The sequence below is a fragment of the Mastigoproctus giganteus genome, chromosome 5 (genome assembly GCF_048544385.1).
Source record: "Mastigoproctus giganteus isolate SK-2022 chromosome 5, ASM4854438v1, whole genome shotgun sequence".
Classification (NCBI taxonomy): domain Eukaryota; kingdom Metazoa; phylum Arthropoda; class Arachnida; order Uropygi; family Thelyphonidae; genus Mastigoproctus; species Mastigoproctus giganteus.
Genome location: NC_143579.1, coordinates 216420105 through 216444810, shown reverse-complemented (window position 1 = coordinate 216444810; position 24706 = coordinate 216420105). Strand labels below are relative to the sequence as shown.

At 35.4% G+C, this 24706-nt stretch overlaps 1 protein-coding gene across 1 annotated transcript in view; it reads right to left on the bottom strand.

Annotated features, from left to right (window-relative positions):
• LOC150086106 (transcription termination factor 2-like) overlaps positions 1–15497 on the bottom strand; it is a 17548-nt gene extending 2051 nt beyond the window's left edge. The window contains exons 1-2 of the mRNA XM_090374797.1: positions 14976–15497; positions 14530–14815 (exon numbers count right to left, since the gene is read on the bottom strand). Coding sequence (XP_090230923.1) covers positions 14530–14815; positions 14976–15497 — 808 coding nt within the window. The remainder of the gene's footprint in view (positions 1–14529; positions 14816–14975) is intronic.
• Between the last annotated feature and the right edge of the window lie 9209 nt (positions 15498–24706).

Below are 24706 nucleotides of genomic sequence, written 5' to 3'. Positions count from 1 at the left end.
TATTTTGTTGTTTGTTTACACGTTATGTTTTATAGTTTTGTTAGCCCATATACAGTATACTGGTAATGTACATACTGCATTTAAAAAAAAAAAAAAAAAAAAAAATTCAGCATATTTTACTTGCATTCACATAATAAATGCTAGTTTTCACGTAGTTTAATCTTTTTTTAAAATCTCAGTGATACATCTAATTTTAACTGATTCCTGGTAATTTCAGAGTGCCTGGGATTGCTGAAATTTGAATCCCTGTACACTGGGATTGAGAAACAAACTGGTAAAACTTGATGTCTACTGGGAGTAAGTTTTTATTGTTCCTTAGTAATCCCATCGCATTTGCCAGTTATGGCACCACTTGCCACTAGTAGGAAAGCATCACCTAATAATTGATATTGAAAGATGCGTAGTACATTCACTATGATGGCAGAGACAACTTACTTCCCAGCCAGAAATTTTTTCTTTACATTTCAGTCGTTTATGCTTATTATATTTTTAGTAATGTTTTTTTTTTTTAAATAAATTATATTTATTTTAATGCACATTCATATATTTTTTAGATTTAAGTGATGTTTCTGTTTTCTGATTTTATTTTTATTCATTTTTTTGTGGTTCTGTCAGATGATACAAAGATTGGCAGGGTGGTTAATGACAGTAAGGCAATTTAACATTGACAAATGCAAGTACTGCATGTGGGTAATAGTAACCCCAGAGTAATGTTAACTTTGTGGTGCTGCACTCAGGGTTGTGAAAAATGGAAAAGACTTGGGGGTAATTATGCAGTCAGATATCAAGTTCTCCGAGTAGTACAGATAGGCTCCCAACACAGCTCATGGGGTTTGGTCAATGTTATACAGGAATTTTTCTAGCAGGGATAAGTAGGTGATTATTCCATTGTATAATGCATTGGTGAGGTCACATCTTGAGTACTGTAGAGGGTAGAGTCCTTATTTTGGAAGGATGTAGAGTTGCTGGAATGGTTACAGAGAAAGACAAGATTGTCGAGGGGGAAAAAAAGGATGCTCTTACCAAGAAAGACCTCAGTTATGCAAATTGCAGTGTCCAGAGACTAGGCGCCTGCAAGGTGATCTGATTGTGGTGTCTAAGGCTTTGAATGGATTGGGCAAGCTCAGTGCTTATGGGATTCTTGCTCAGACTATGCACGAGGGGGATAAATTCAAATTGAGGAAGGATGGTTGCAGAATAGATGTGCAAAAATCAGCCTTAAGCCAACAGGTGGTTGATTGCTGGAAAATGCTTCCATCTGTTGTTCTTTATGTGGTACCAGACCTTTTCCGGATAATCGAATGTAGGGTAAGATTAAATAAATTTAATCTTACCTAACGATTATATTAAATAATTAAGATTAATTAAATTTTTAAAAATATAAACCAATATAAAAAAAAAAAAAAAAAGAAAGATCAGCCTTTCAAATTATTCCGGATAACTGATATTCTACTGTACTAAAATACTAAATCTAGTAAAATGAGCTTAAATAACTTCAGTTTGAACTCCTTGTTAGGAAACTAACAGTGATATAATAAGGCTAATGAAGTGGGTGTCACCTAGAAATAGGGGATGATGAGTTTCACCATTTATTTAGAAAGGTTAGTGAGGTGATAAGCAGTATGAGCTTGTTATTAAGAGCAGCCTGAGTTCAATTATGGATAATTTAAATTTTCCCTCCCCTTATCAATCCATTAACTGGGAGAGGAAACTTACCATGGGAACAAAATTATTAAATCAACTAGGTGCCTGTTATTTGTATCAGCATGTTAGGAAAAAGTTCTAGTGGCAAGAATATTGTATATCTGATTGTCACCTACTAACCAAATTTTGTCATAGGACTGACAATACGGGAACCAGTGATAGATAGTGATCAGAACTCCATAACCAGTATTTTAAGTTGGATGATGAGGAGATAGGTACCAGTTGTTAAAGGCAAAACTTTGGCTTTTAATTTCAGGAAAAGAGGCTATGACAACTTAAGATGCGGCATGTGCCACTATCAACTAGGGAAATAGCTTATATTTTTATGGCTATATAAATTGATGCTTTAGAATATTTATAGTGTGGTTATATAGATTCTTGTAGCCTGAAGCTTTATGCCCTAAAACTTTACAAATTAATGATACTCTCTAGAAGTTTCACTTGAAGCTTATATGTGATTTTGGGGTAATGACTTAAATTAACAATTAGATTATTTCAAATGAAAGTGATTTACGGTAATAAAAAAAAAATTGAAGAATATTTGTTAAATATGTAAGTTCTTATGGTATATGCATACTTTTTTATTTCTGCAGGCTACTGTACCTGGCATTTTGTGTGGACCACTTACAGCAGAATTAGTCACACAGTCCCATGGCCGATGGTTTCCAGTATTTGTTTTGGCTGCCGGTGTTAACTTGGCTGGTGCAGTAATATATGCAAGCCAAAGCTCTGCAAGCCAAGCCTTATGATTGAAAGAACATTTCTGGTTGGTAAGAACTGATAATCCTAGAATTACCAAAACTGTTTCTAAGCACTGAAATAGTGCAATCATGATGCTGGCGTTGCTAACTTGGCATCACAGAACAAAGTCATAATTGTACAAAACCTTATAATAGGTGGTAAGAGTGTACAGAATAGTTTTTACAAAGCGACTATTTTTTACACTGTTTCTGGTTTGGGAAAATACTAAAATGAGTTGACAAGGTTTCTTATCACTGCAAAAGTATCAAATCTGTTGCACGCAGGATTCATATGGTTGTTGCACTCGTGGTGATTGTTATTTAGCAGTATAACAGGAAGATTGATTTTGGCACCCATCATGAATATTCCTTCAGTCCCACAGTTCACTTATAACAATATCATTACTGTTAAAGAAGAGATTGCAAATTGCATGAAAGTAGTCACACTTTTAATTATGCAAGCATTTACTGTGGTTTGTATTCCCAGAAAGACTGCATACTACAGAAGTGAAGGACCAAAATGTTTCATATTTAATACCCGTGACTGTTGAGTTTGAATTTCAGCAGATATATGAACTTTTTTTTTTTTTTCATGTATATTAAGCAAAATTGCTGAGTAAATAAAATTGTTTTTTTGACCATTGGTTAAATTTGAAAAAAAAAAAGAAAATAAAACATATTTAATGTGAATAGCCTTTTCTTGGAATTTGACTTTCAAGACTTTTAAATCCAGTACAGTAGTGCATGCTTTTAAAAACATACAAAAGTACTCTGTTTTTGTTAATTACAAATGTCATTAAAAATGAAAATCTTATGTGTTGCTAAAAACAGTATTGTTAAAAGTAGGCACTACTGTATAATTAAAACTCTGAATTTTATTTTAACTACAAAAGAATAAAATTCATTGTGTAGTAAATTTTATTGAAAATTTGCTACTCATTTCTGAGTTTTCAGTCTGCGATTGCTGAGATGCTATCATGAAGTTTCTCCAAGGGTTCCTCTTCATAGAGAAAAAATGTTGTCACACAGTCCCATGTACATATGGTGAGTACATATGGCTTATACATCTGTGAAAGTGGCACTATCAAGAAATACATTTACAGTAGACAATAACTGATGTTAGGAGTAAAAGGGCTCTCTTTCTCCTTACACTTATGTGTTATTGAAAAAGCAGAACATATATATATATATATTTTTTTTTTTTTTTTTTTGTTAGTTGTTGGCACATCAGCTTCTGTGGCCATATTTCACCTCCCAAGGTTTTTGCATTTTCTACTCTGATTTAAACCCATGGTCTTTGGGTTGCCAGGCAGGCACACATAATACATATATGCACCAGATATTAAGCATATGCATGTATTAGAATGTCTACAAATTGCTTCAACAGTTTAGTGCTATGGCAAAGGACATTCATACAACAGAAGTAAACCATTGTGCATTTGAAAATACTTAGTATTGTCCAATTTAGCTTTAAAGTGATAAAACACTTGACTCCACACAATAAATAAACAAAATTATAGTTTTCTGGCTCAAGAGCTTACTTCAATTACTATGAAACAATTTCCAGATAATCTTGCCCTGAAATCAAAGACTTTTCAGAACTCTTTGGCTTCTGTCATCAAGTCTGAAGAAAGAAGCATAATATAAGTTTTTAAAAACTTGAATTAGCATAACACCATAACCAGTGATGTTTTTAACCCAACTGTTCAACTATTATTCTATTAACTATTCAATCCACAGCATAACTTTGTTATTAGTTTTGTTGCTATATAGAGTGGAATATATTTCATTTGTTCTCTGGAAAGTTTTATCTTCTTATTATTAACATCTAGTAAAAGAGCTAATAATTGCTATATTAGCCCTGGCAAAGAAACCATTGGTAATTATTTTATTTAAAATATCCAATTTACTTTTATAATTTTAGTTGCTATAATCTATTTAGCTTAGAAATGCTAAAAATATCAATTTCTGCTTAAGAAATTGATATGCTAATTTGAGTTTTTGAAAACTTGTATTACCTTCATTCGCTTTTTACTTTCTTTAGACTTGGTGCCCAAAGAAGTTCCGAAATAATTCAGGGCAAGATTACCTGGTTATTTCAAACATTTTGTAATAATTGTATTATGTATTTGGTACTAATAAACTATAATTTTTTCTGTCTCTCACATGGAGTTAATTATTTTATTACTTTAAAGTTAATTATCTACTCAGCCTCTCACACAGATCAATGTCCAGTTTGATCTTCAGAAATATTGTTTTTCCAATGCCTTTTAGAGAATGAAGTGTCACATTGTTTTCCCTTTCATCAACAAACTTATTTCATTTATGATTGTTCATTTATAGCAAATGTATAGGTGTGGCCATTAAGTTTAAGTTTTCCCTTCATTTTGAATTTAAAACATGTTTAAAAGTGTCACCTTTAACAAGCTACTGGAAATTGCACTTACAGCCTTAGTAAAGAAACTTGGGAGAACTTTGCATGTTAAACCCTTGCATATGAAAACTAGGTGTTATCATAGAATTGATGTTTTTCATAAGAAAGCATAATTTTTTTACAACATAAAAATTAATTCTGTTGCTGCTTATATACTTACTGTATGGCCATGCACAGGAATGTCTGGAGTACATATTGAGACCACAAAATTTTAATTAAGAAAAGGAGAAAAAGAAAACAAAACTGAAAGTTGTTGAATTATATTAACAAGTTATATTAACAAACCTGTCTCAGAAATGTCAAGTTTTAAATTTGAGAAATGCAGAAGTAATTGTGAAATGAGATATAGACCAGAGAAGAGCTGACATAGTAAAATAAATTCCAATTTATTTTACTATGTTATTATATAGCTCCTATTTAACCATAATTAGAAACAGAGGAGCTAAAATTTTGCCTGAAATAGCTAGCATTACAAGTTCTTCAAAAGTATCCAGTAATATATACATACTGTCCAGTCAAAACATTATGGCCATTCCCCCTGTTTGGTGGCATGTCACAGTGAGAATTGCTAAATGTGATACTGCATGTTCATGACATGCAGTCCATACGAAGTATTTGATCGATGCAAGGGACATGATCTGACAGATTTAAAAAAGGGATGACTCAAGTAGTACCAGTTAAACAGTGGCAGTATTACACAAATTGTGAATCTTGTGGGCTGTTTTGCAGTTGCCAGCCCAGTGGTAAGTACCCACACCTCTTTGATGGTCGTGATAAATGTAGGCTGTCCCACTTTGTGTGACCTGATAGAACAGTGGCAGTATTACACAAATTGTGAATCTTGTGGGCTGTTTTGCAGTTGCCAGCCCAGTGGTAAGTACCCACACCTCTTTGATGGTCGTGATAAATGTAGGCTGTCCCACTTTGTGTGACCTGATAGAAAAGTGGAATGGATTATGGTCTTGTTTCCAAGACCATAATCCTACCTTCTAAGTAGGTGCCATGTTGAAGGATCCATCCTTACAGCCACCCATTACCAATGATGTCTAAAGTTTGCAACTGAATGGCATCACTGGCCATTAACAACTTGAAAGAAGTTGCATTTTCCTGCTATGCCATGTGAATTGTAGATGAAGGGTATGGTGACAAACAGCAGAGAGGAATCACTCTGATGGCCTGGTTTGGCAGAAACAGGCAGGTGGTGGCAGTGTTTTTATGGAAGGAATATTTTCTTGGGAATCTCTTGGTGCCCTTATAGCCTTACACACACTGAATGCTAAAAACTACCTATTCATTGTGGCTGATCTGGTATGCCTCTTCATGGTGACTGCCTTCCCAGATGGTACAGGTATGTTCCAGCAAGATAATGTGCCCTGCCATGGTACCAGTAAACCATTAGTGGTTTGTCGAAACACAAAAGTGACTTCTAGGGTGTTACTTTGTCCATCAAATTCACTGGATTGTGATTATGTGGACCAACATATCTGGTGTTTGGATTCTCCATTACACTGTCACAGATCTATACGACACTATCCTGGTACATCATATCTCCTGCAATGTTCAGATGTCATAAAGAGCAGCAGTTGTACTGGTGGCAAGAGGAAGATATACTCACTGTTAGGTAGGTGGTCATAATGTTTTTACTGAACAGTATATAAACTAATATTTACATATGCATTAAATGAGGCACTCAGAAGCCAAACTGATCAACTCCATGAAATAAAAAGTAAAGAAAATTGATGAAGTTATAAATATTATTTTTTAAAATTTAGCTTGAAATATATGCACCAACAAATATTATATAGTGGATCGTTTAAGATCTAGGTTTTATATTGCAAGATATAAAATACATAAAAAAAATGTGTTCATGTTTTTACAAATTTTCTATAAACTTATGGAGTTAATCAATTTGGCAACTGAAAATATGGAAATTGCAGAAAAAAATAAATACGACAAAAGTCGTTATAACATTATTTATTATGGAACTTTCAACAGAAAATTGATAGAGGAACTGTTTTATTATTATTGTTGTTGTTTTTATTATATTATTAACATAAATAATATCTTCAATGTCAGATGCATCCAACATACTGTCACCTTGATTTGTCTTTAAATTTTTGTAATAGTCATGTTTAATGGGAGGAATGTATTTCAGTAGGTCCATCATCTATTTTCTTTTGTTACAGATCTACCAGAAGGATATATAACAAGGGCTGGTCTATGTTTTTCACTATTGATGTCGACCTGCTTGAGGTTTTATAATATTTATTGAATCAAACTCTATATCTTCGTTAAACTTGCATTTTAATTGTATAATTTGTGGTTTCAACCTCTCTAATTTAATCCATTGCATGTTCAGCCAGTTGACTGATAATCCTTTCATTGTTTTCTTTCTGTTAGTGACGGAATCTTCTAATGGTTTTGTGGAAAGAAAGTCATGAGTCATCTCAACCATATCAAACAGTTTTTCTTCTTACATGTTCTGATGATTTTGTACCAATCAGCAGGAGAAAAAATGTTTTGATGGAAAGTTGCTTAAAATGCAAATTGAATTTAGTAGAAAGTACGTTGTAATAATATTTTTCTTACACTGATGTTATATCTTCTATTTCACATTGCAATGCATAGATTTCATAATCTTAATTTCACACATTCAAATATTGTTGTCTAGGATTATGAGCTCTTGTATAGTGACTGGTATAAGACGGAAACAAATTTATATGACATGTGAGTCATCAATTTTATTGTATGGAACATGGTGACTTTGGCGATCTTTCAGAGACAAAACTTCATCTTTTGAATAACAATTGTATATTCATCCATTGCTATCTGATAGGTGTCCCTAAAATACTTCTTGCAAACATGAACATCTTGCCTCTTTTGTCAAAAATAAAACTTAAAAGGATGAGATCTTGGCTTCCCGGTGTTATGTGTGGGACAGTCTTTTTATTGTTGCAATTCTAATAGAACCCTATAAAAATATTTTGTTTAACTTGACTTTCTAAGTTGTAAAATGCCCTCACGGCTTGTTTTCTCTGATCAGAAGTGATATTTTGATTACATTTCTAAGTACACCGACATGATTTATCATGAAATTCTTTTGCAGGCATTAAAACATCCGTTCCTATTTTTGTACTGCATACCTTGTAGTCTTTTACGGTTCTGAATATTTCTATCCCGTTTGTCAAGATTTTGGCTCTGTTTCGGTAGTTGGGTTATGGGCAATATTTTACTTGTTTAAAGCTGATGATGAATCCGAATAAATACGAAAACATTTCCTTGAATTGGAGGATTACACTCTGATTCATTACTTGCATGTCACAATAATAATTACTTACCATCTTTATATTACACCCATAAATTTTGTTTCTTTTATAAAACAATGTCCTTTTATAATTAATATGATGTTTCTTGTTTAACACTTCACAATAACCTCAATTATGGACAACTGCTGACACCAAACTGGAAAGTTTTCTGAAAAAGTTAAGCACTAATTGTGTGCTCTGATACTAAAATTGAGAAAATTATAGAAAGTGGAGTTGATCAGTTTGGCCTCCAAGTGGCTCAAATATTACTGGTTTTGCAGCGCTCAAAACTTGCAAACACGCTTTCACAGACATATTATACACTTCAATATGGCCTTAAATGCCAATACACTATATAGCAACAATTAAAAAAAAAAAACTCACTTTTATGTTTGCTATACATTTATTATAATTACAGTGTATCACAATGTAAATACACAATTTCACAAATCGTTTGAAATTTTTAGATAAAATAATTTAAAAAACATCATTACATGAAAAAATGTAGTGTGGGGAATGGTTATATAAAAAAAAAAAAAAAAGCACAGCAGCACAGAAACATAATAACAAGGGTCTGCATGTATGTTTGTACATATAAAGAATGGATGCTGGTGAAACTTGATAATTGTAGGTTGTTGTTTAGCCTTTTTACTCAAATATTTAGCGCTATCAGTGGTCACATAATCCTAAAAATATTATCCGTAAAAGTAAACATTCAGTGTTGTTGGGTGCAACTGATTTGCAACAAAATTCACAAAAGCTCTAGCAGTCTGTACTGTAGGTACTCAACAGGATGGTTTTCTTGATATGCACAATTTTCCATCAATGCTGAATCAAGGCCACATGACTTGCTTCCAGTCCTGCATCCATCCTTTACCTTATCTAGCTCTTTCCAGTTTGGTGGCTTCCATGAAAGTCTTCTCTCCCCAGTGCATTCTTTGTGGAGGTTTGGGTTACTTGCGTGTATTCTTCAGTCAGTTTGCTGAATGAAAAACTTGTTTTCCTAGGAGGGGAACCATACAACCCTCATCGAGACTAACTTGACCATGTTTGAAAAAAAAAAATTCATAAAAATTCCTTGTCATTGATGGGATTATAACTGTTGTTGAGGACCCTTATTTGTAGAGTTCTTCAACTGGTGCAAATACAAGGTGGTGGTGATGCCTTGTGATGCTCCTGCATTAAACATAGTTGTTTGGTGATGGTTATGCTTGAAAATCTGCTCCATACATTTTTACAAGTTGTCTGTTCATGGATACTTTTTTGGATGTTTTTCTTATGCTAGTCACCGAACACATGAAAGGCAAAGCCTTAATCTCTGCTGTAGCATCTGATCGACATGTACTAGCAATCATACCACTGTAGAAGTTTGAGACCCTTTCTGTTCCCCATATCTGCTGAACTGATTTAATTGCTAGTTAGATCATTTACTGCAGCACTTTCCTGCATATTTTGCACACCATATACCTCATCAATTTACATATACTTACATATCTTTCAATATTTACAACTAAAAATAAGAAAATTCCTATAACTATATTCCATAATTCAAATGTATTTGCCATCCCTCGGCAATCCGCCCAATTCACAGATGCCATATAGCATCTTAAACTGTCAAAGTCCCCTCTTCTGAAGTTAAAACCTATAGCTTTAACTACTGCAACATCTTCATCTGATGATTGCTTGATCACTTTCAGACAATGGTTCCTGTACTTTAAGCCCTGTGATGTCATCTGAATCTTTAATAATGATGAGGTCAAGAATATTATCACCTCTAGTACTTTCTCTAACATGCTAGTACAAATAATAATCATGTAGTTTATTTAAAAAAAGGTTTTCCCCATGGTGAGTTTCTCTCCTGCTTATTGCAATCAATCTGGGGCAGATTAAAGTCACCCATAATAAGACATTCGTGCTTGCTTGCCCATTCCATCTGCATTTAAAGACTGTAGTCATATTCTTCACAATTTTCTGCCCTGTAGATTACTTCTACTCTCATTGTTCCTTTCCTTCCAGCTAACTCACACCACGCAGATTCTATGCTGGCAGACTTCAGACTGAACAAAAGTTATTTTTGAGCTCAGGCTGTTTTTGATAAGCATGACCCCCTTCTATCTTTCCTAAATACATTAAACCTACTGTAGTGGAAATCATTTTCACCAATTTCCCAGTGGCATCACGTTTCTGTTAACTCTATTGTATCAGCATTAGTTGTCCTAACTAGGAGTTCAAATTCAGCCATTTATTGACAACACTCTTGACATTACTGTAGACAGTTGAGACTAAGTAATCTATAGTTTACTACTACTCTTGAATTATTTAGGTTTGTATCACAAGCTTTATCTCCTCCCTCATTTGAAACATTGCTGCCCCCAGAACATCTTATCAACATTGGCTGTTGTGGCAACAAACAAGAATTCATGCAGTGAGTGCAAGCATTACATATTCCTCAAAAGATTTTATTCCCAAGATGTTAAGCAATGATCAAATTACAAAATCATGCAAAACAAAATATTTTTATGTTCAAATTTACTTCATAAAAATATGACTTTAAAACAAGCTTTAAACAGTGCCAAACATGTGCCAATGCAATGAACAGTGTTTTTCTTATTACACAAATATTTCTGTTACTCATGCAAATAACCAGCATGTCACAGTACATTACTAGCTGTGTTAATTGTCAGTCACTTGAGTTTCAGGATCCACTGCTTCATTTACTGTATAGCATTTGTTAAATTGAATGGATTATGGGAGACTATAAATCTGTTTACTTTTGTTGAATTAATATGCAATTTCCATTTATGGAGAGCCATAAGATTGTTGCCATGGAGAGATGACACAGAGAAACAGGTATGCTTTTAACCATTACAAGTAAAAGCTAGCAGAGGGAGATTTTGAAAAACTAATGTTGAAGGGCAAATGCTTTTTGCCATACAAGTATCTCCTTCAATTACCAAAGGGTTGTCAGGTTGTTTAAATGTTTCAATGCAAGCGTATGGCAAACAGCAAAGGATAAGAATTGTTGCCACAAGGTATGAACAGAGGTAAAAACATTTTTCATTGGCTCATTGTGCAATGTAGACATGAGCCTCCATTTCTCAGCCATGTTCTGATTACAGGTGAATGATTTAAAAGGAATGGAATTCTCAACTCTTGAATCATACCTGGGATATACAATTGGCAATACTCATTTCAATATTTTACATTTATTGTGCCCATTCCATATGCATATAAAAACTAGTCATATTCATACCAGGACTTGGTATGGTGTTCTTGGGGACAATCTTATTATTTTATTTTTTTTTTTTTATTTGCAAGACTTTCAAGATTGGCATACTATGATTGCTGCAGAACAATTTTCAGAAACTTTTAGCATTATTAGAGGAATGTAATGCTAAAAAGCAAGCTTATAAAGTATCAGCCAAAAGAAAAAAAAAAAAACTTCCCACTTCACCCATCCATTTGCTCCAAACATCTGTCCAGTTCTTCCTTGAATTTATTTAAGCTATCAACTTCCACAACAACCGATGGAAGTTTGTTTCAGCAATCAACCACCCACTAGCTAAATTTCTTCACATCTATTCTACAACTGTCTCTCCTCAATTTATTTAAATTTATGCTTCCCCAGGTGTGTAATCTGAGCAAGATGAAGAATCCCATCAGCATTGAGCTTGCTCAAACCATTCAAGGCCTTATACATACCTCAATCAGATCAATTTTAAGGTGCCTAGTCTCCAGATGCTACAATTTGCAGTACTTAAGCCTTTCTTGGTAAGAGCAATCCTTTGTTCCCCTCACCAATCTTGTTGTCCTCTGTACTCATTCCAGCAGCTCTACATCCTAAAATGAGGCCTCCACACCTGTATGCAGTACTCTAGGGAGACACCCACTTGAAAATTGGCAGAGAATGTGGCTTATGCAGAACAGTGCACCAGCTTACTTTTCTTACAATGTTTCTGACTCTAAATACAATTCAATAACCGGCAGATTGGTCAGAATGACCCTGTATAGGGCATCAATTCTTGCTGGCCACCACAATCACTTGGTGTTACACCTGTAGATTACTTTGTATGGATATCACATGAAATCCACCATTTATTCTATATGTATACAACACAAGACAACCTAAAATAAATCAGATTTTACTTGAATGCTCCCAAGCAAAACTTATATCCATACGTGTGTTATGTTCATGGGCTAATTTGCTAGTTGCTCAAGCTGAAAAACCCTACCTCCCTCCATGTGTGATTGACTAACTACACCCTCAATGCAAGAGGACTAGAAAATCTCCAGTTTTCAATGAGAATTAAACCCAGACCAAATGAATGACAAATGAAACTGTTCCACTTTAATGGAGGGCACACAGGAACATACCCATTAGATGAGGGTAATTCGTGGTAAGGATACCCTTATCAAGAATCGTCCTCATCTATTGCAAGTGTTCTCTGGTCAGTTTGTGTATTTTGCTGGTTGAAAAATCATGCTGTCCTCTCCTGAGACTAACTCTGCCATAGTGTGAAAAGAGCTCATAAAAGTTCACATCATTGATGGGACTTGAATCCAGGCTGTTTTCACCTGTTGTAGGGAGAACAAATATAGCCACTTTATATGCCATGGAAACATATTCTTCACATTGAACAAAATATGGAGGCCACTTTGAACAGCTGCTTTAGCTATTTTCCTTTTAGAAGTTTATTTCAGCTTCATTTTGTTTTATGATTGTTTAATATCTTGGAAATAGACTTTTGAGACATACAGTTACCGGCCAAAAAATTAGCCATCTTTATTCAATATCGAGTTGGGCCAACTTTTGCTCAACTAGATATTACAAATTACAGCCCCTACCACATGGAATGATTTCCACAGGTGTTTTAGAGAATATACCTCTACTTCTTCCATCATGGTATTTATCAGCTGCTGTATTGTGGTCAGTAGACGACAGTGTATTTGAACTGCCCTTTCCAACATATCCCAGATATTCTCAACTGGAGTCCACCCCAAAAATTTATACAGCCAAATAGCAAAATGTTGCTATTTGGACCATTCAGTTAGAATTTTTTATGTGGTGAATAGTTGCGTTGTCTTGAAAGAACTCATCACAACCCAGGCAAATATGAAGCATTGCAGGCAGAAGTTGGTCCAATATTACAGATATTCATTGGAGGGAACACAACCTAATGGTATAAGTACACCAAGTCCATACCAAGAGAATGTATGACAGTCTGTATTCTTGATTTCGTGAAGTTCACCCAACACAAGAGAAAAGTGAAAATTGAGACTTGTCAGACCACTCCTAGGTGGTAGATCGCTCTCATCAACCGGTGCAGTACCACCATTTTGCTTATTGGGGCTTGAAGTGGTGAAGTCCGTGTTTAGTTTCTAGAGCAAAGTTTCCAGCATTCCCCCCCCCCCCCCATACTTCTCCTTCAACCCATGCACCGTACTAAGTATTATAGGTTTTGATGCCTTTCGTGTTTGGAGTTTTCACTAAAAAAAAAAAAATCTTTTTCCCACAAACAGTCAGATCAGCTGCAATACTCCAGTCATTTTTGTTTTCTGCAAAAAAAAAAAAATAAAATAAAAAAATAGTGGCTTTTATATAGGCATATGACTACTAAATACCATATTCTTCAACTTCAGATGAGTATTTTGTTTGAAAATCTATGCTTAATTTAAATTTTTCAGTCACTTGGTACGTACTGGACCTTCTATTCTGGTGTACAATTTGCTTTAAATTCTCGCCATCTTATTCTTCGAGTACAACTTTCTGCTGCATTTCTTCCTTTAAGAGCTTCATTTCCTTAATTTTCCACTCATTGTGTAGTTCTGCGATTGTTGCTTTTGTTACACCAGTGAGTTCCTTTGTTTTCACAAGTGTAGCGCAGCTAAACTTGCTGCAACGATAACACCTTTCTGAAAATCGGAAAGATCACCTGTCTTCTCCATGAGCAGATCAACTAAGAAGCCACAGAAAAGCATACAGTAGTTATCTGATACCAAGGAGCTTGTGATAACATCATGTGACAATTTGCATTTGCATATGTACATTTAATTATCTGTTGATGCCAATTTTTTTAGAGGTTTTTAATTTTTTAGCCAGTGAGTATATTCGTTCAGTACACCGTCAGCAAGTCCACCTCCTAAGCCGAGGCTTATATGTGGGTTATGTTATGCTACTTCAGTGAAAAATTTCTTGACTGTGTTAAAACATTTCATTAAACATCAAACTATTTAAAATTCATAAACAACACTCACTTCAAAGGAGAGCACTATACCTCTTAGCCATAGCCAAGAAGCATATAGTCTTAGCTAATGTCGTCTCACATATCCTAATGGACTATGTTACCGTCCCCAGCCACGGGGAGGCAGGTACTACTATCTAGCCTTTGTCTTGCTCTCCGCTTAAAAACCAAACTCACAAAATTATTAAAATACCAAAATAGAACCCTATCCATGAACATGATCCAAAGATTTCCTTGTTCAAGTCCACCCAAGCACACCTCCAACTCATTCCTCAAATCAACGTAACTACTACAATGCAACATAATCTGTGCACTGGTTTCTTGTTGTCCACAAGAACATAAATCACTTTCTGCAAGTCCCAACTCATAATCTTTTGACCAGTCCATGTCCTGTAATTAGAAATGTGGCATGTAATCCAAATTGCTACCAAGGATTCGCTCGCACATTCAATATGTCCACCTTGGGAAGATACATATAGGTAAAACGGCCTTTCTTGCTCATGTCCCATCTTTGTTGCCATACTGCCATTAATTCACTTTTTATTCTTACCTTTTCATCCTTAAGATCACATCTAGTGTATATCTTATGTGAATGAGGACAAGAGGCCACACCCAACGCTGTTTTTCTTATATTGTTCTTGGTACAGTATGATAATGCGGAAAAATTTTTGGTCCACAAGTCAGCAGGTAGTTGACCAGCCAAAACCTGCAGAGCATCTGTCAACACCGTCCTACAAGCACGTGTCGTACATAGGAGAGCGAACCTCTGTGCTTGGAGCAAGTATTTCTTGACAACAGAATTTGTTATCCTCTGCAGCCAGGCTACTGAAGAGTAAGTTATGATGGGGACAAATACACAATCATAAAGAAGATTCAAGGCTCTTCCTTTTATCCCCCAATCAGTTCTTATCATTCTTCTTAGCTTAGCATAAAGCACCTGCACTTTATTTTTTAAATACTTCATATGCTCCACAAGTGCCATTCTATCCCCCACACATACACCAAGATACTTAACAGAAGTTACGTATCGAATGGACATATCAAGTGCTCTTACCACCAGACACCTATTCATGCTTAAGTGACCCTTAAGCAGCATCTGCACAGTTTTCGTTTTTGAAATCTGTAATTTAAATAGAGTAGACCACTCTATTAATTCTTCCATGATCTGAGAGGCATGTACCTCTAGTTGTGATTCCTACACAAAAAGTCATCCAGGCATGAGGACCAATCACCGAGCCCTGAAAACAACCACGTGTTACATTTATTCTTACTTCTGTGTGTCCAGTTCTTACCACTATCTTATGTTTTGAGAAATATTCCTTAAATACTGAATACAGGTTGTCTGAACATCCAATAGTTCTAATCCTAGAGAGGATTCCCTCCCACCAAAGCATGTCGAATGGACCGTGAAAATCAACGAAGATTCCAAGGACATAACGCCCCCCTCATAGCTCTGAACATATGATATCATCTGATAAATAGCGTCCTCTGTAGACTTTCCTTTTTTAAAATCATACTGGTTATTAGAGGACATGTGATTCTCATCATATGTAAACATAAGTCAACTGATACACAATCGTTTTTGCTATTACAGATAACAGTGCTATGGCACGATATGAACCTCGTTCACTTGGAAGCTTATCTGGACTCTTCATTATCAACTTCAAAACGGCCACTCCACACTTCAGGGAAAGAATCCAACTCCAAGCATTTGTTAAACATGTTAACTAACAAATCAGGTCTTATATTCTTGTGTATCTATATCGGGAAACAACTCATCCAGGATCGTGTCCATACTCCTTGTATTTACAGTAAAATTAATATAGTTAAAAATATATTTCTCCGTAATTAGCCTAAAAACAGTATTCCAGGGATCTCTCAAGCCTTTCTCCGACACATAAGACTTCCAAGAAGTCTGCTTTGAGACATTTATGGCCTTAACATAATCTTTACACAAGTTCCTATACATAGATTTGTACAACTCTGTCATCTGAACATCCCCAGTCCTTCTAAACCTCTGAAATCTTTCCCTAATTGCTCTTAGTTCAACCTTCATCCGCTGCAAGTCCCTATTCCACCACATCACAGGTCTTGATATCATCCTTTTCTTTTTCATTGATATATTCGAGGCTCTATACACATAGTCACTAACACTAAGTGAATCCCAATTTATTTCATTCACTATTTGATTGAAAGTTAGATTAAAACTCTCCCAATTAGCAGTTCTGACAGAAAACTTTTCTATTTCTTTAACTTCCCGTAATCTCTCAATGCAACTCAGTTGAAACAAAATGCCATTGTGATCACTTGTAGTCAAATGATCAACAACTTTCCAGTCATGTACTTTATCCAGCACATACACAGTGCATACTGTAACATCAATATAGGACTGCCCATGTACAGAGCTATATGTTGGTATATGGGACATTGATAACGACCATACCAGAGGTAGACAAGAAGTCCTCAAGGATCTCTCTCTCTCTCTCTCCCCCCCCCATCAGACTCCCTACTACCCCACAGGACAGAATTAGAGTCCATCACAATAACAATATGGCATCCTTGTAGTACATCCCTTATTTTCTCCAAGTAATTTATATACGGATTTATGTCATCCGAGTGCTGACAGTAAAGTGAGACAGTGTAGACTCTGCCAATTGCGCCAGTTACTTCGGCACATATCATATTTTCATTGATAGGCTTGTTATCTTGGTAACCACCAAATCATGTCTTCTCTTGCAACTTTCGGACTATTTCCATATGATCAAATTCTATAATTACTTGGGTATCCTCGTACATTGCCCCCTACTTCATAGGGTTCCTGCAGTAAACTCACATCAATGCCCTTCTTTTCCATTTCTAAGTGAATTTGCACCACCGTTGTGCATTAAGTTGAAATACACTTAGTGTTTCGGCCATAACTTATTTTATTTTTATATAATTCTGAAGCTCTTTTGTACTCAAGGCAATCCTTATCAGTAGCAGTGTGATCACACTTCCTGCCTCTATTCTTACAGTTACAGCAGACTGGTCCCTCAGCCTTATTTTTGCAATATTTAGATACATGACCAAATCCTAGGCATTTGTAACACTGAGTCACAGAGAATATTTCTTTATATTTGTATGCCATCCAGTTAGCATATATTCTTTCTTTCTGTCTTATTACGTTCCAGAGCTTCGATCTAACCTCCAATATCCAATTGGACACATTAGCATTATTTATTAAGACAATTTCAACATTTTCATTAAACTCTTGGATACCCCATAATCTTTACGGTTCTTTATCCATACCTGTTCCAGAAAGTCTGCTTTCTGAATGTCCTTTTCAATATCAAATATAACTATTCTAGGATGAACAACTTTTGGAATTACATTCTCTAATTGTTCTTATGTTTTTAACCTTCACTTCTTTCAAGACTTCTTGTTTAACATCCTCGCTTGTCTTGAATCTGTCATTTGCTGCTTTTATCAACACGCATCTTGGGCTTCTTAATTTCCTTTACTGATTTTCCTTAACCACATGAGCATAACTTTTCTTTTAATAACAAATTTTCCCTAAGGACATCCATAGCTTTTGTTTCAAGAATGTCCCAAAGATCTAAAATTGCTCTCATGGCTGCAGTAGGGACTTTACTGTGCACATCATATAAGTAGGCCCTAAGCCTACCCATTATTTCCTTAACGTGTTCAAATCCTTCATACTTAGATCTTTCTTTACTTCCATCCGTTCTTCTTTGCACTATTACCAGCTCTTGCTTTCCTTTTCTTGATATCACCATGACTTTGCGAATTCTGTTGTAGATTTGAGAGAGAGTAGGACCTAAGACTTGGAGGAGTCCTTGACAGGGTTCTTCCAGAAAATACCTCCAACTCTATTAATTCCTGAACTTGTGACAAGATATCTCCCATTATTTCCTCCCTTTCGTCATCTGTGACCTCAGATGTTGCTTCAGCCAATTCTTCTTCACTCAGAATCCCATCCGATTCTTCAACACTAGCCATGTATACAATAAAATAGCTATTTACAATTAAAAGTTAAATCTCAATAATGAGAAAAAACAATATTTACACGGCTCGAGAGTCCTGACTCACAGCTTCTGAATGAATTACTAAAAGATTTCTGAAATCTATCAAAAACCAATTAAAACCGTCCACACCCAAGTCAGACGGGTTGTGGTCCCAGGAACAAAACTTCAAGGGCACGGAAATGCTTTTAACAGTCTTTCCTAAATCCCAGAATCAATCAATCCCGTCTAGCCAGCCAGAGAATCCCCCCGACTGCCCACCCCAGACTATGAGGAAGTAGGGCTAGCTAAACTAGTTCTGGCACTATAAATTGTACAAAGCAAGAAAACAAGAAACCAAATTAACACAATTAATTACAATCAAATTATTATATCACTGATATCTCGCAATGTAAGCACCCCAGAATAGCCCCTGGGGCAGCCAGTGAGTACAGATAGCCTTTCCCTTAATTTGCTTATCTATGCTACACAACTTGCTGCCAGTAATGATGAAGTAAATCATCATGACAGCCTGATCTGATATTACTAGGAATTGGGTTCATCTGCTTAGAATCGTAAAAAAGAGAACTTTTTGTTGAACTGTGCAGACTTGCATTTGTGCTAGCTTCTCTCACTTTAAACTAAAAGATTTTCTTAAATAACATATTCATTCATTGATGATCATACCCTTAAAATCAAATTAATTTTCTTATGTTTCTAGTTTTGTCCTTTAAAATGTTTTAACTTAACTTCTGCGAAATGTATAAGAGCCCTTGTGGGTAGCACAGTTGGTAGAATCACTGTCCTCCCACACCAAGTGGAAAAGCCCCAGTTTGAGTCCCATCGCTGACGTGAGGAATTTTTATAGACATTTTTCACAATGTGGCTGAGTTGGTCTGCCTCAGGCGAGGATAGCATGGTTTTTCATCCAGCAAACAGAAAATTCACCAAAGAACACGTGCAATTTACAGACAGTATATATGGAGCAGTATGGTCTTAGTTGCTGATGCTCCTAAAACTCTACTAAAACAACAAATGTATAAGATAGTGCAAATGCATTAATTATTCAAACTTTGAACTTCAGTTTGCTGGACGAAATGCTTATAAGCATAACTGAAAACATTCTGAAAAATAATCATTTTTTAGAACATTTCATTTTGATAAAACTACATCGTTAGTGCAGCTTCTGATTCTGGTCCTGATGATGTTGCCATCTGCATTTTTGATGAAGAGATGGGCTGGCTGCATCCAAAATATCACTATATATGATGATGACATCAAGCAGCTGCAACAAAAAAAAAAAGCAAGCATGAAGTTTTAAGACTAATAAAGAATTTATGGTAGAACTGGCTTTGCACTAAATTGCCATTTCACTATGCTGTGCACAGAGTAGTAAACATACAGTGTTCACTCCCATAGGTGATAATGCTAATTCTGGTTACACATTAAAATGCATAGAAAATGAAGCAACCAGTTTGGGACCTTAGAAACAGGCCAGAACATTGCAAAGAGTTCATGAAGAATTTTCTACAGTTTTGAAATTGCGGACAAAATATTGATTCACCGATTATTAGTATGAAATATTCACAATTAATTATTGTTCCAATACAAAAAAAAACCACTATAAAAGAGGAAGAATAACGAAATATAAACACAAGTAAAGATATCAGCAAGCTTAAATTAACGGTTATAATAGCAATATGTTAACGTTAAATGGAGTCGTTTTCTCCCTTATACTTTAAATTCGTTTCTCAAGTATATGGTAATTTACTTATGTTTTCACATTTTTAATTTAATTCTTTTCCATTATTTATTACTTCTGGCACAGCATCCTATGAAATGAACATTGCATAATTTAGCTACTAACCATAGCCACTAAATTTTTTTTTTTGTATACACACAACCTGGAATCAATGAAAAAAAATTTGACTGTTTTATTGCTGAATTAGCTATTTCTTAAATAACATATTCATTCATTGATGATCGTACCCTTAAAATCAATTAAATTAATTTTCCTATGTTTCGAGTTTTTAGCTATTTTTAACAAAAATAATTTAGCATTCTTTTAAATCACTATTTATTTGAGTTAGCTTTATAACAACAAAAAAGACAAACATCACACTTCAATTCAAATTCTTTTAATTTATGAAGTTTCTCATTACATATACTGATATGCAAAATTTAAGGACCAGTCAGGTTTTCTACCTGTAGCTTCTCATAGGAGTGGCCTGATATGGGAAAGCATACCAATGGAAACAAAATGGTACCGAGAGACTTATTAAAAAATAGCAACGTAGCACTGGCTGCCATGATACAGATGCATCACTGCCAAAGATGGAACAAAGGGAAGAGGTAGTCCTCGCTAGGAGATATGGCCACCCCTAATGTCGTTGCAGGCTTTGCACCACCTGTCCATTCCTCTGTCATCACCATCTTCAGCTGGTGGGTGTGGACGTGCCGCTAGGCATCTCTCCAGAGCATCCCATATGTGTTCGATGGGATTTAGATTGGGAGAAATGGGCAGGCCAATCCATACAAACAATGTCCTCACTTTCCAAAATCATATCAACAGCTGCAATGCGATGTGTGGTGTTATCATCCCTAAACACAAACCCGGGGCCAATGGCACCTCAGAACAGTAGCATGCACTGGTTACAGTACCAGGAGTTTTTTTTTTTTTTTGGTAGTTGTTGGCGCATAGGCTTCTGTGGCCATAATGCACCTCCCAAGGTTTTTTGCAGTACTTTGATCCAAGCCCGAGGCGGGAATCGAACCTGTGACCTTTGGGTTGCCAGGCAGGCACTTTACCCACCCGGCTAGCCTGGTCGGCTCTGGAGTTGTGTACATCCATCCAAGATAATGCCTCAACCGTCATATCGATCCCTTTCAGTGATGTTTGCGGGGTGATACCATGTGCCAACCTCTTGCCAGAATTGCTGCTGAGACTGAATCTACTCTCATCAGTAAAGAGTACCTTTAGGAATAGTGTTGGTCCTTAAGTTTTGCACACCAATGTATGAAAGATATTTGAATTATATGTAGTCATCTGTAAATTGAAATAGTAATATCATCACATGAACTGTCCTATAATATATAAAAAAAGCATGTTGATTTAAGTCATAAAATTAAAAGCAAGACTAAAGACTTGTATGCCCAGTACAAGCAACATAAATAATAATAGAGCACTATGTCAGTCTTTAATACAATCCTTGATTTCATAAACTGTAAAGATGTTATAGCATGCTGTTACTGAGAGATAAGCTTTGCTTCCTTTGCAAATACCTTTCTTACAACTACAGTATCAAAATTCAGATAACTTTGATACTGGAGTTGTAAGAAAGATACAGATAAAGACCCTGAAACATACTTTAAACTTTCTTGTGGACAGTTCACTAGACTAAAACAAGTGGGAGCTGTCGTCTTCAAGAAATAACAGAACTTTTTTTTTTTTAATAAAAAGGAAATAGGTATTTTTCATATTTACAATAAACTTCAGGTTTCTGGCTTTCAGAGACATTCTGAAGATTACTTTGGAATATCTCTGAAAGCCAGAAGACACCTCAGTGATTTGGAGTTTGCCAGACAATTGAATTCTATCCAAATTATGGAGTTATCTTGTTTGTGGATTTGTCATGGTTTATGCAGTTCAGAATGGTCAGTTAATATTGCTTTGATACAACTGATCTCTAATAAAAAATCATAACACAATTTTTCCCTCTAGCTTTCACAGCACAAGTTTAACATGTGTTTTAATAACATATTTAAATTTTTTTTTAAGGGATTTTGATGCTTGAGTAGGCTGGTAAGCCACATTCACATTTTTAACATAATTTTCAAGCACTTTTTGCATAAAATCTTTGTGCTTGTAGTTCCCAAACAACTCAAAGTCAATAAAACGTTTTATCATAAAGTTTTACTCGTGAAATACCAAATTAACTTCAGAAAAGAAGATATTTGAAACGCATATCATTTTATTCAAAAAATTCCTTTGATGTCCATTTCAATCCATGCACATTCACATTAAAGTCTTTAAAATACAACAGTTTATCAAGATCTTTTGGGCCTAATAGCAAATCTTTATATGTTTCACAATTGTTGCTCCTTAAAATATTTCTGGCTAGATAATGTGAGACGTATGCCAGTACATTTTCATCATAAATATCCATATCCTTACTGTACCTAGTCAATTCTGGCTCTTTCACTTTGTCAGTGAGACTTACTGGCATCCTTGTGAACCAATTCAAACAAAGTATGGTTTGAGAGATCAAGAAGAACAGCATCATCATCTTCACAATTAGATAATGCATAGTTGTTATTTGCTTCCTTAAACAATTCGGCAAAATCCTGGCTTATTACAATGTTCAACATTAAATACTTCACGGTTTTTCTGCTTGGTAAATTGGACGTTTAAGACGAAGGAATAACCCTAGCCATTTTCATCTGCCACTATACAACCTAAACAGAATTTTAAACTCTTTTTCCACACAAAAATGTATTAAAATACAGTATTACATTAGATTTTTTTCTTTGAAAACATCTATAGCGGCACCTATCAAATGTAACGGAAGTTTAGCAATGACGTCATGCTACTGACATTAAAGCGATTGCACACGGAGCAACGTTCCCAGCTTGTGGAATAACTGATTGAGGTTTGATTCCAGCTGCTACCCTTTTTTTTTTTAGGAGCATTAGCAACTAAGGCCATATTGCTCTGGGATATGCGGTGGTCATTCCCTGACCTTTGCGCATCCTCCGTATTTGGTGGTGACGGGCTTGAACCCCGGTCTAATCAAGAAGAGTGTGCTATGCACTGCTGATACCCCTAGGGGTTTTGCATTCGGCATTGAGTTTGGCGGTCTCAAACCATGGGTGTGAGGTTTTTCACCGGGATTTACTCTGATTTTCCCCTCACAACAGACAAACTGCCCTTCGTGACGAGGGGTACACGGAAATTTGATAGGGTTAGGGACACATGTGGACTAAACTCAGCATTTTCTCTGCAGACTTGACTCTTGAGGAAAAGGGGTAGTGGGGCAGCCGCACCACCATCATAAGGTGGGTTGCGGGCAGTCTCTTCAACAGACATGTTCTGCTTAAAACGAGGCATTGCATGCACTAATTTCAGCTGCAGCTAAAATCCATCGATTAAAACGCAAATGAATTGCTGGGGTGGAACCTACTGCCAAATATAAGTTCATTACAGAAAAAAGTAGGTAATGTGCGCGCGCACCACAGTAAATACGTGTCAGAAGTGAACGGTGCTGTTAACCTGAGGCTTACTGGAGTAAATTCTAGTTGTCAGTAGCTAAAACACTGGATATTTTGTTTGTTGTATGTGCTGATTGGAAGAATGAATGGACAGTATGGCAGAGGAGCAGGTCTTTTCTCCAATAGTTTTTGCTGCGTGGCCGCTTTTAAAACAATGTAAAGCTTCTCTATACGTTCTAATATATTGAAAAAAAATCGGTCATTATGTCCTTTTCATTCATTAAATAAATTTTGGTGATTTACACTTCAATAATTCCTCAGCTTAAGAGATAACCTGTATATAAAGTTGCTAACCGTCCTACTTTTCAATTTTTTTTTTTTTTTTTTTTTTAACTAAAGCCGATCTTGATTGGATTGAATACCTCGAGCCAAGCCACCAGATTATTATCAATTTAAAATATAAAGAGATGAGAACAATGTGTACAAAACAGCTTTCATTTTAAATTTGAATAATAATGTCATGAATTGGCTTTTACAACCAAATAAAAAAATATAAATCAGTTGATAATATTAAATTTTAAAACAGGGATAGATAACTGTCTTTTTTTATTAATGAAATATTTATTATAGGCAAAATAACCAGTATTTATCCTTAAATATTGCTGGTATGCAAAAAAAAAAAATTATTACACATATCTGCCTTATGTAATATTAAAAATACTTGTGACTTTTAGTACCTTACATATAAAAAAAAAATGTCTGCCCTACTTACTATTTTTTTTAAAGTTGGGACAATACTTTGTGCACGTACCACTCAATTAACGCATACAGATTGGTATGTGTAAGTTGGAATTGACTGCGGATGCTGGTCAACGTGTATGTACCCTCAAAGGTACAGAGCAATTTTGGGATATGTTTGTATAAACGTTTTTCATTGTTTAGATGTGCTGAATCAATCCTGAAAGTATGGCCACATGTTATAAAAAATAAATTTTCGGTTTATACTGCAGGACGGCCACAAAAAAAAAAAAAAAAAAACCCAGCAACCTTGTTTAAACCCCAGTTACTCAAA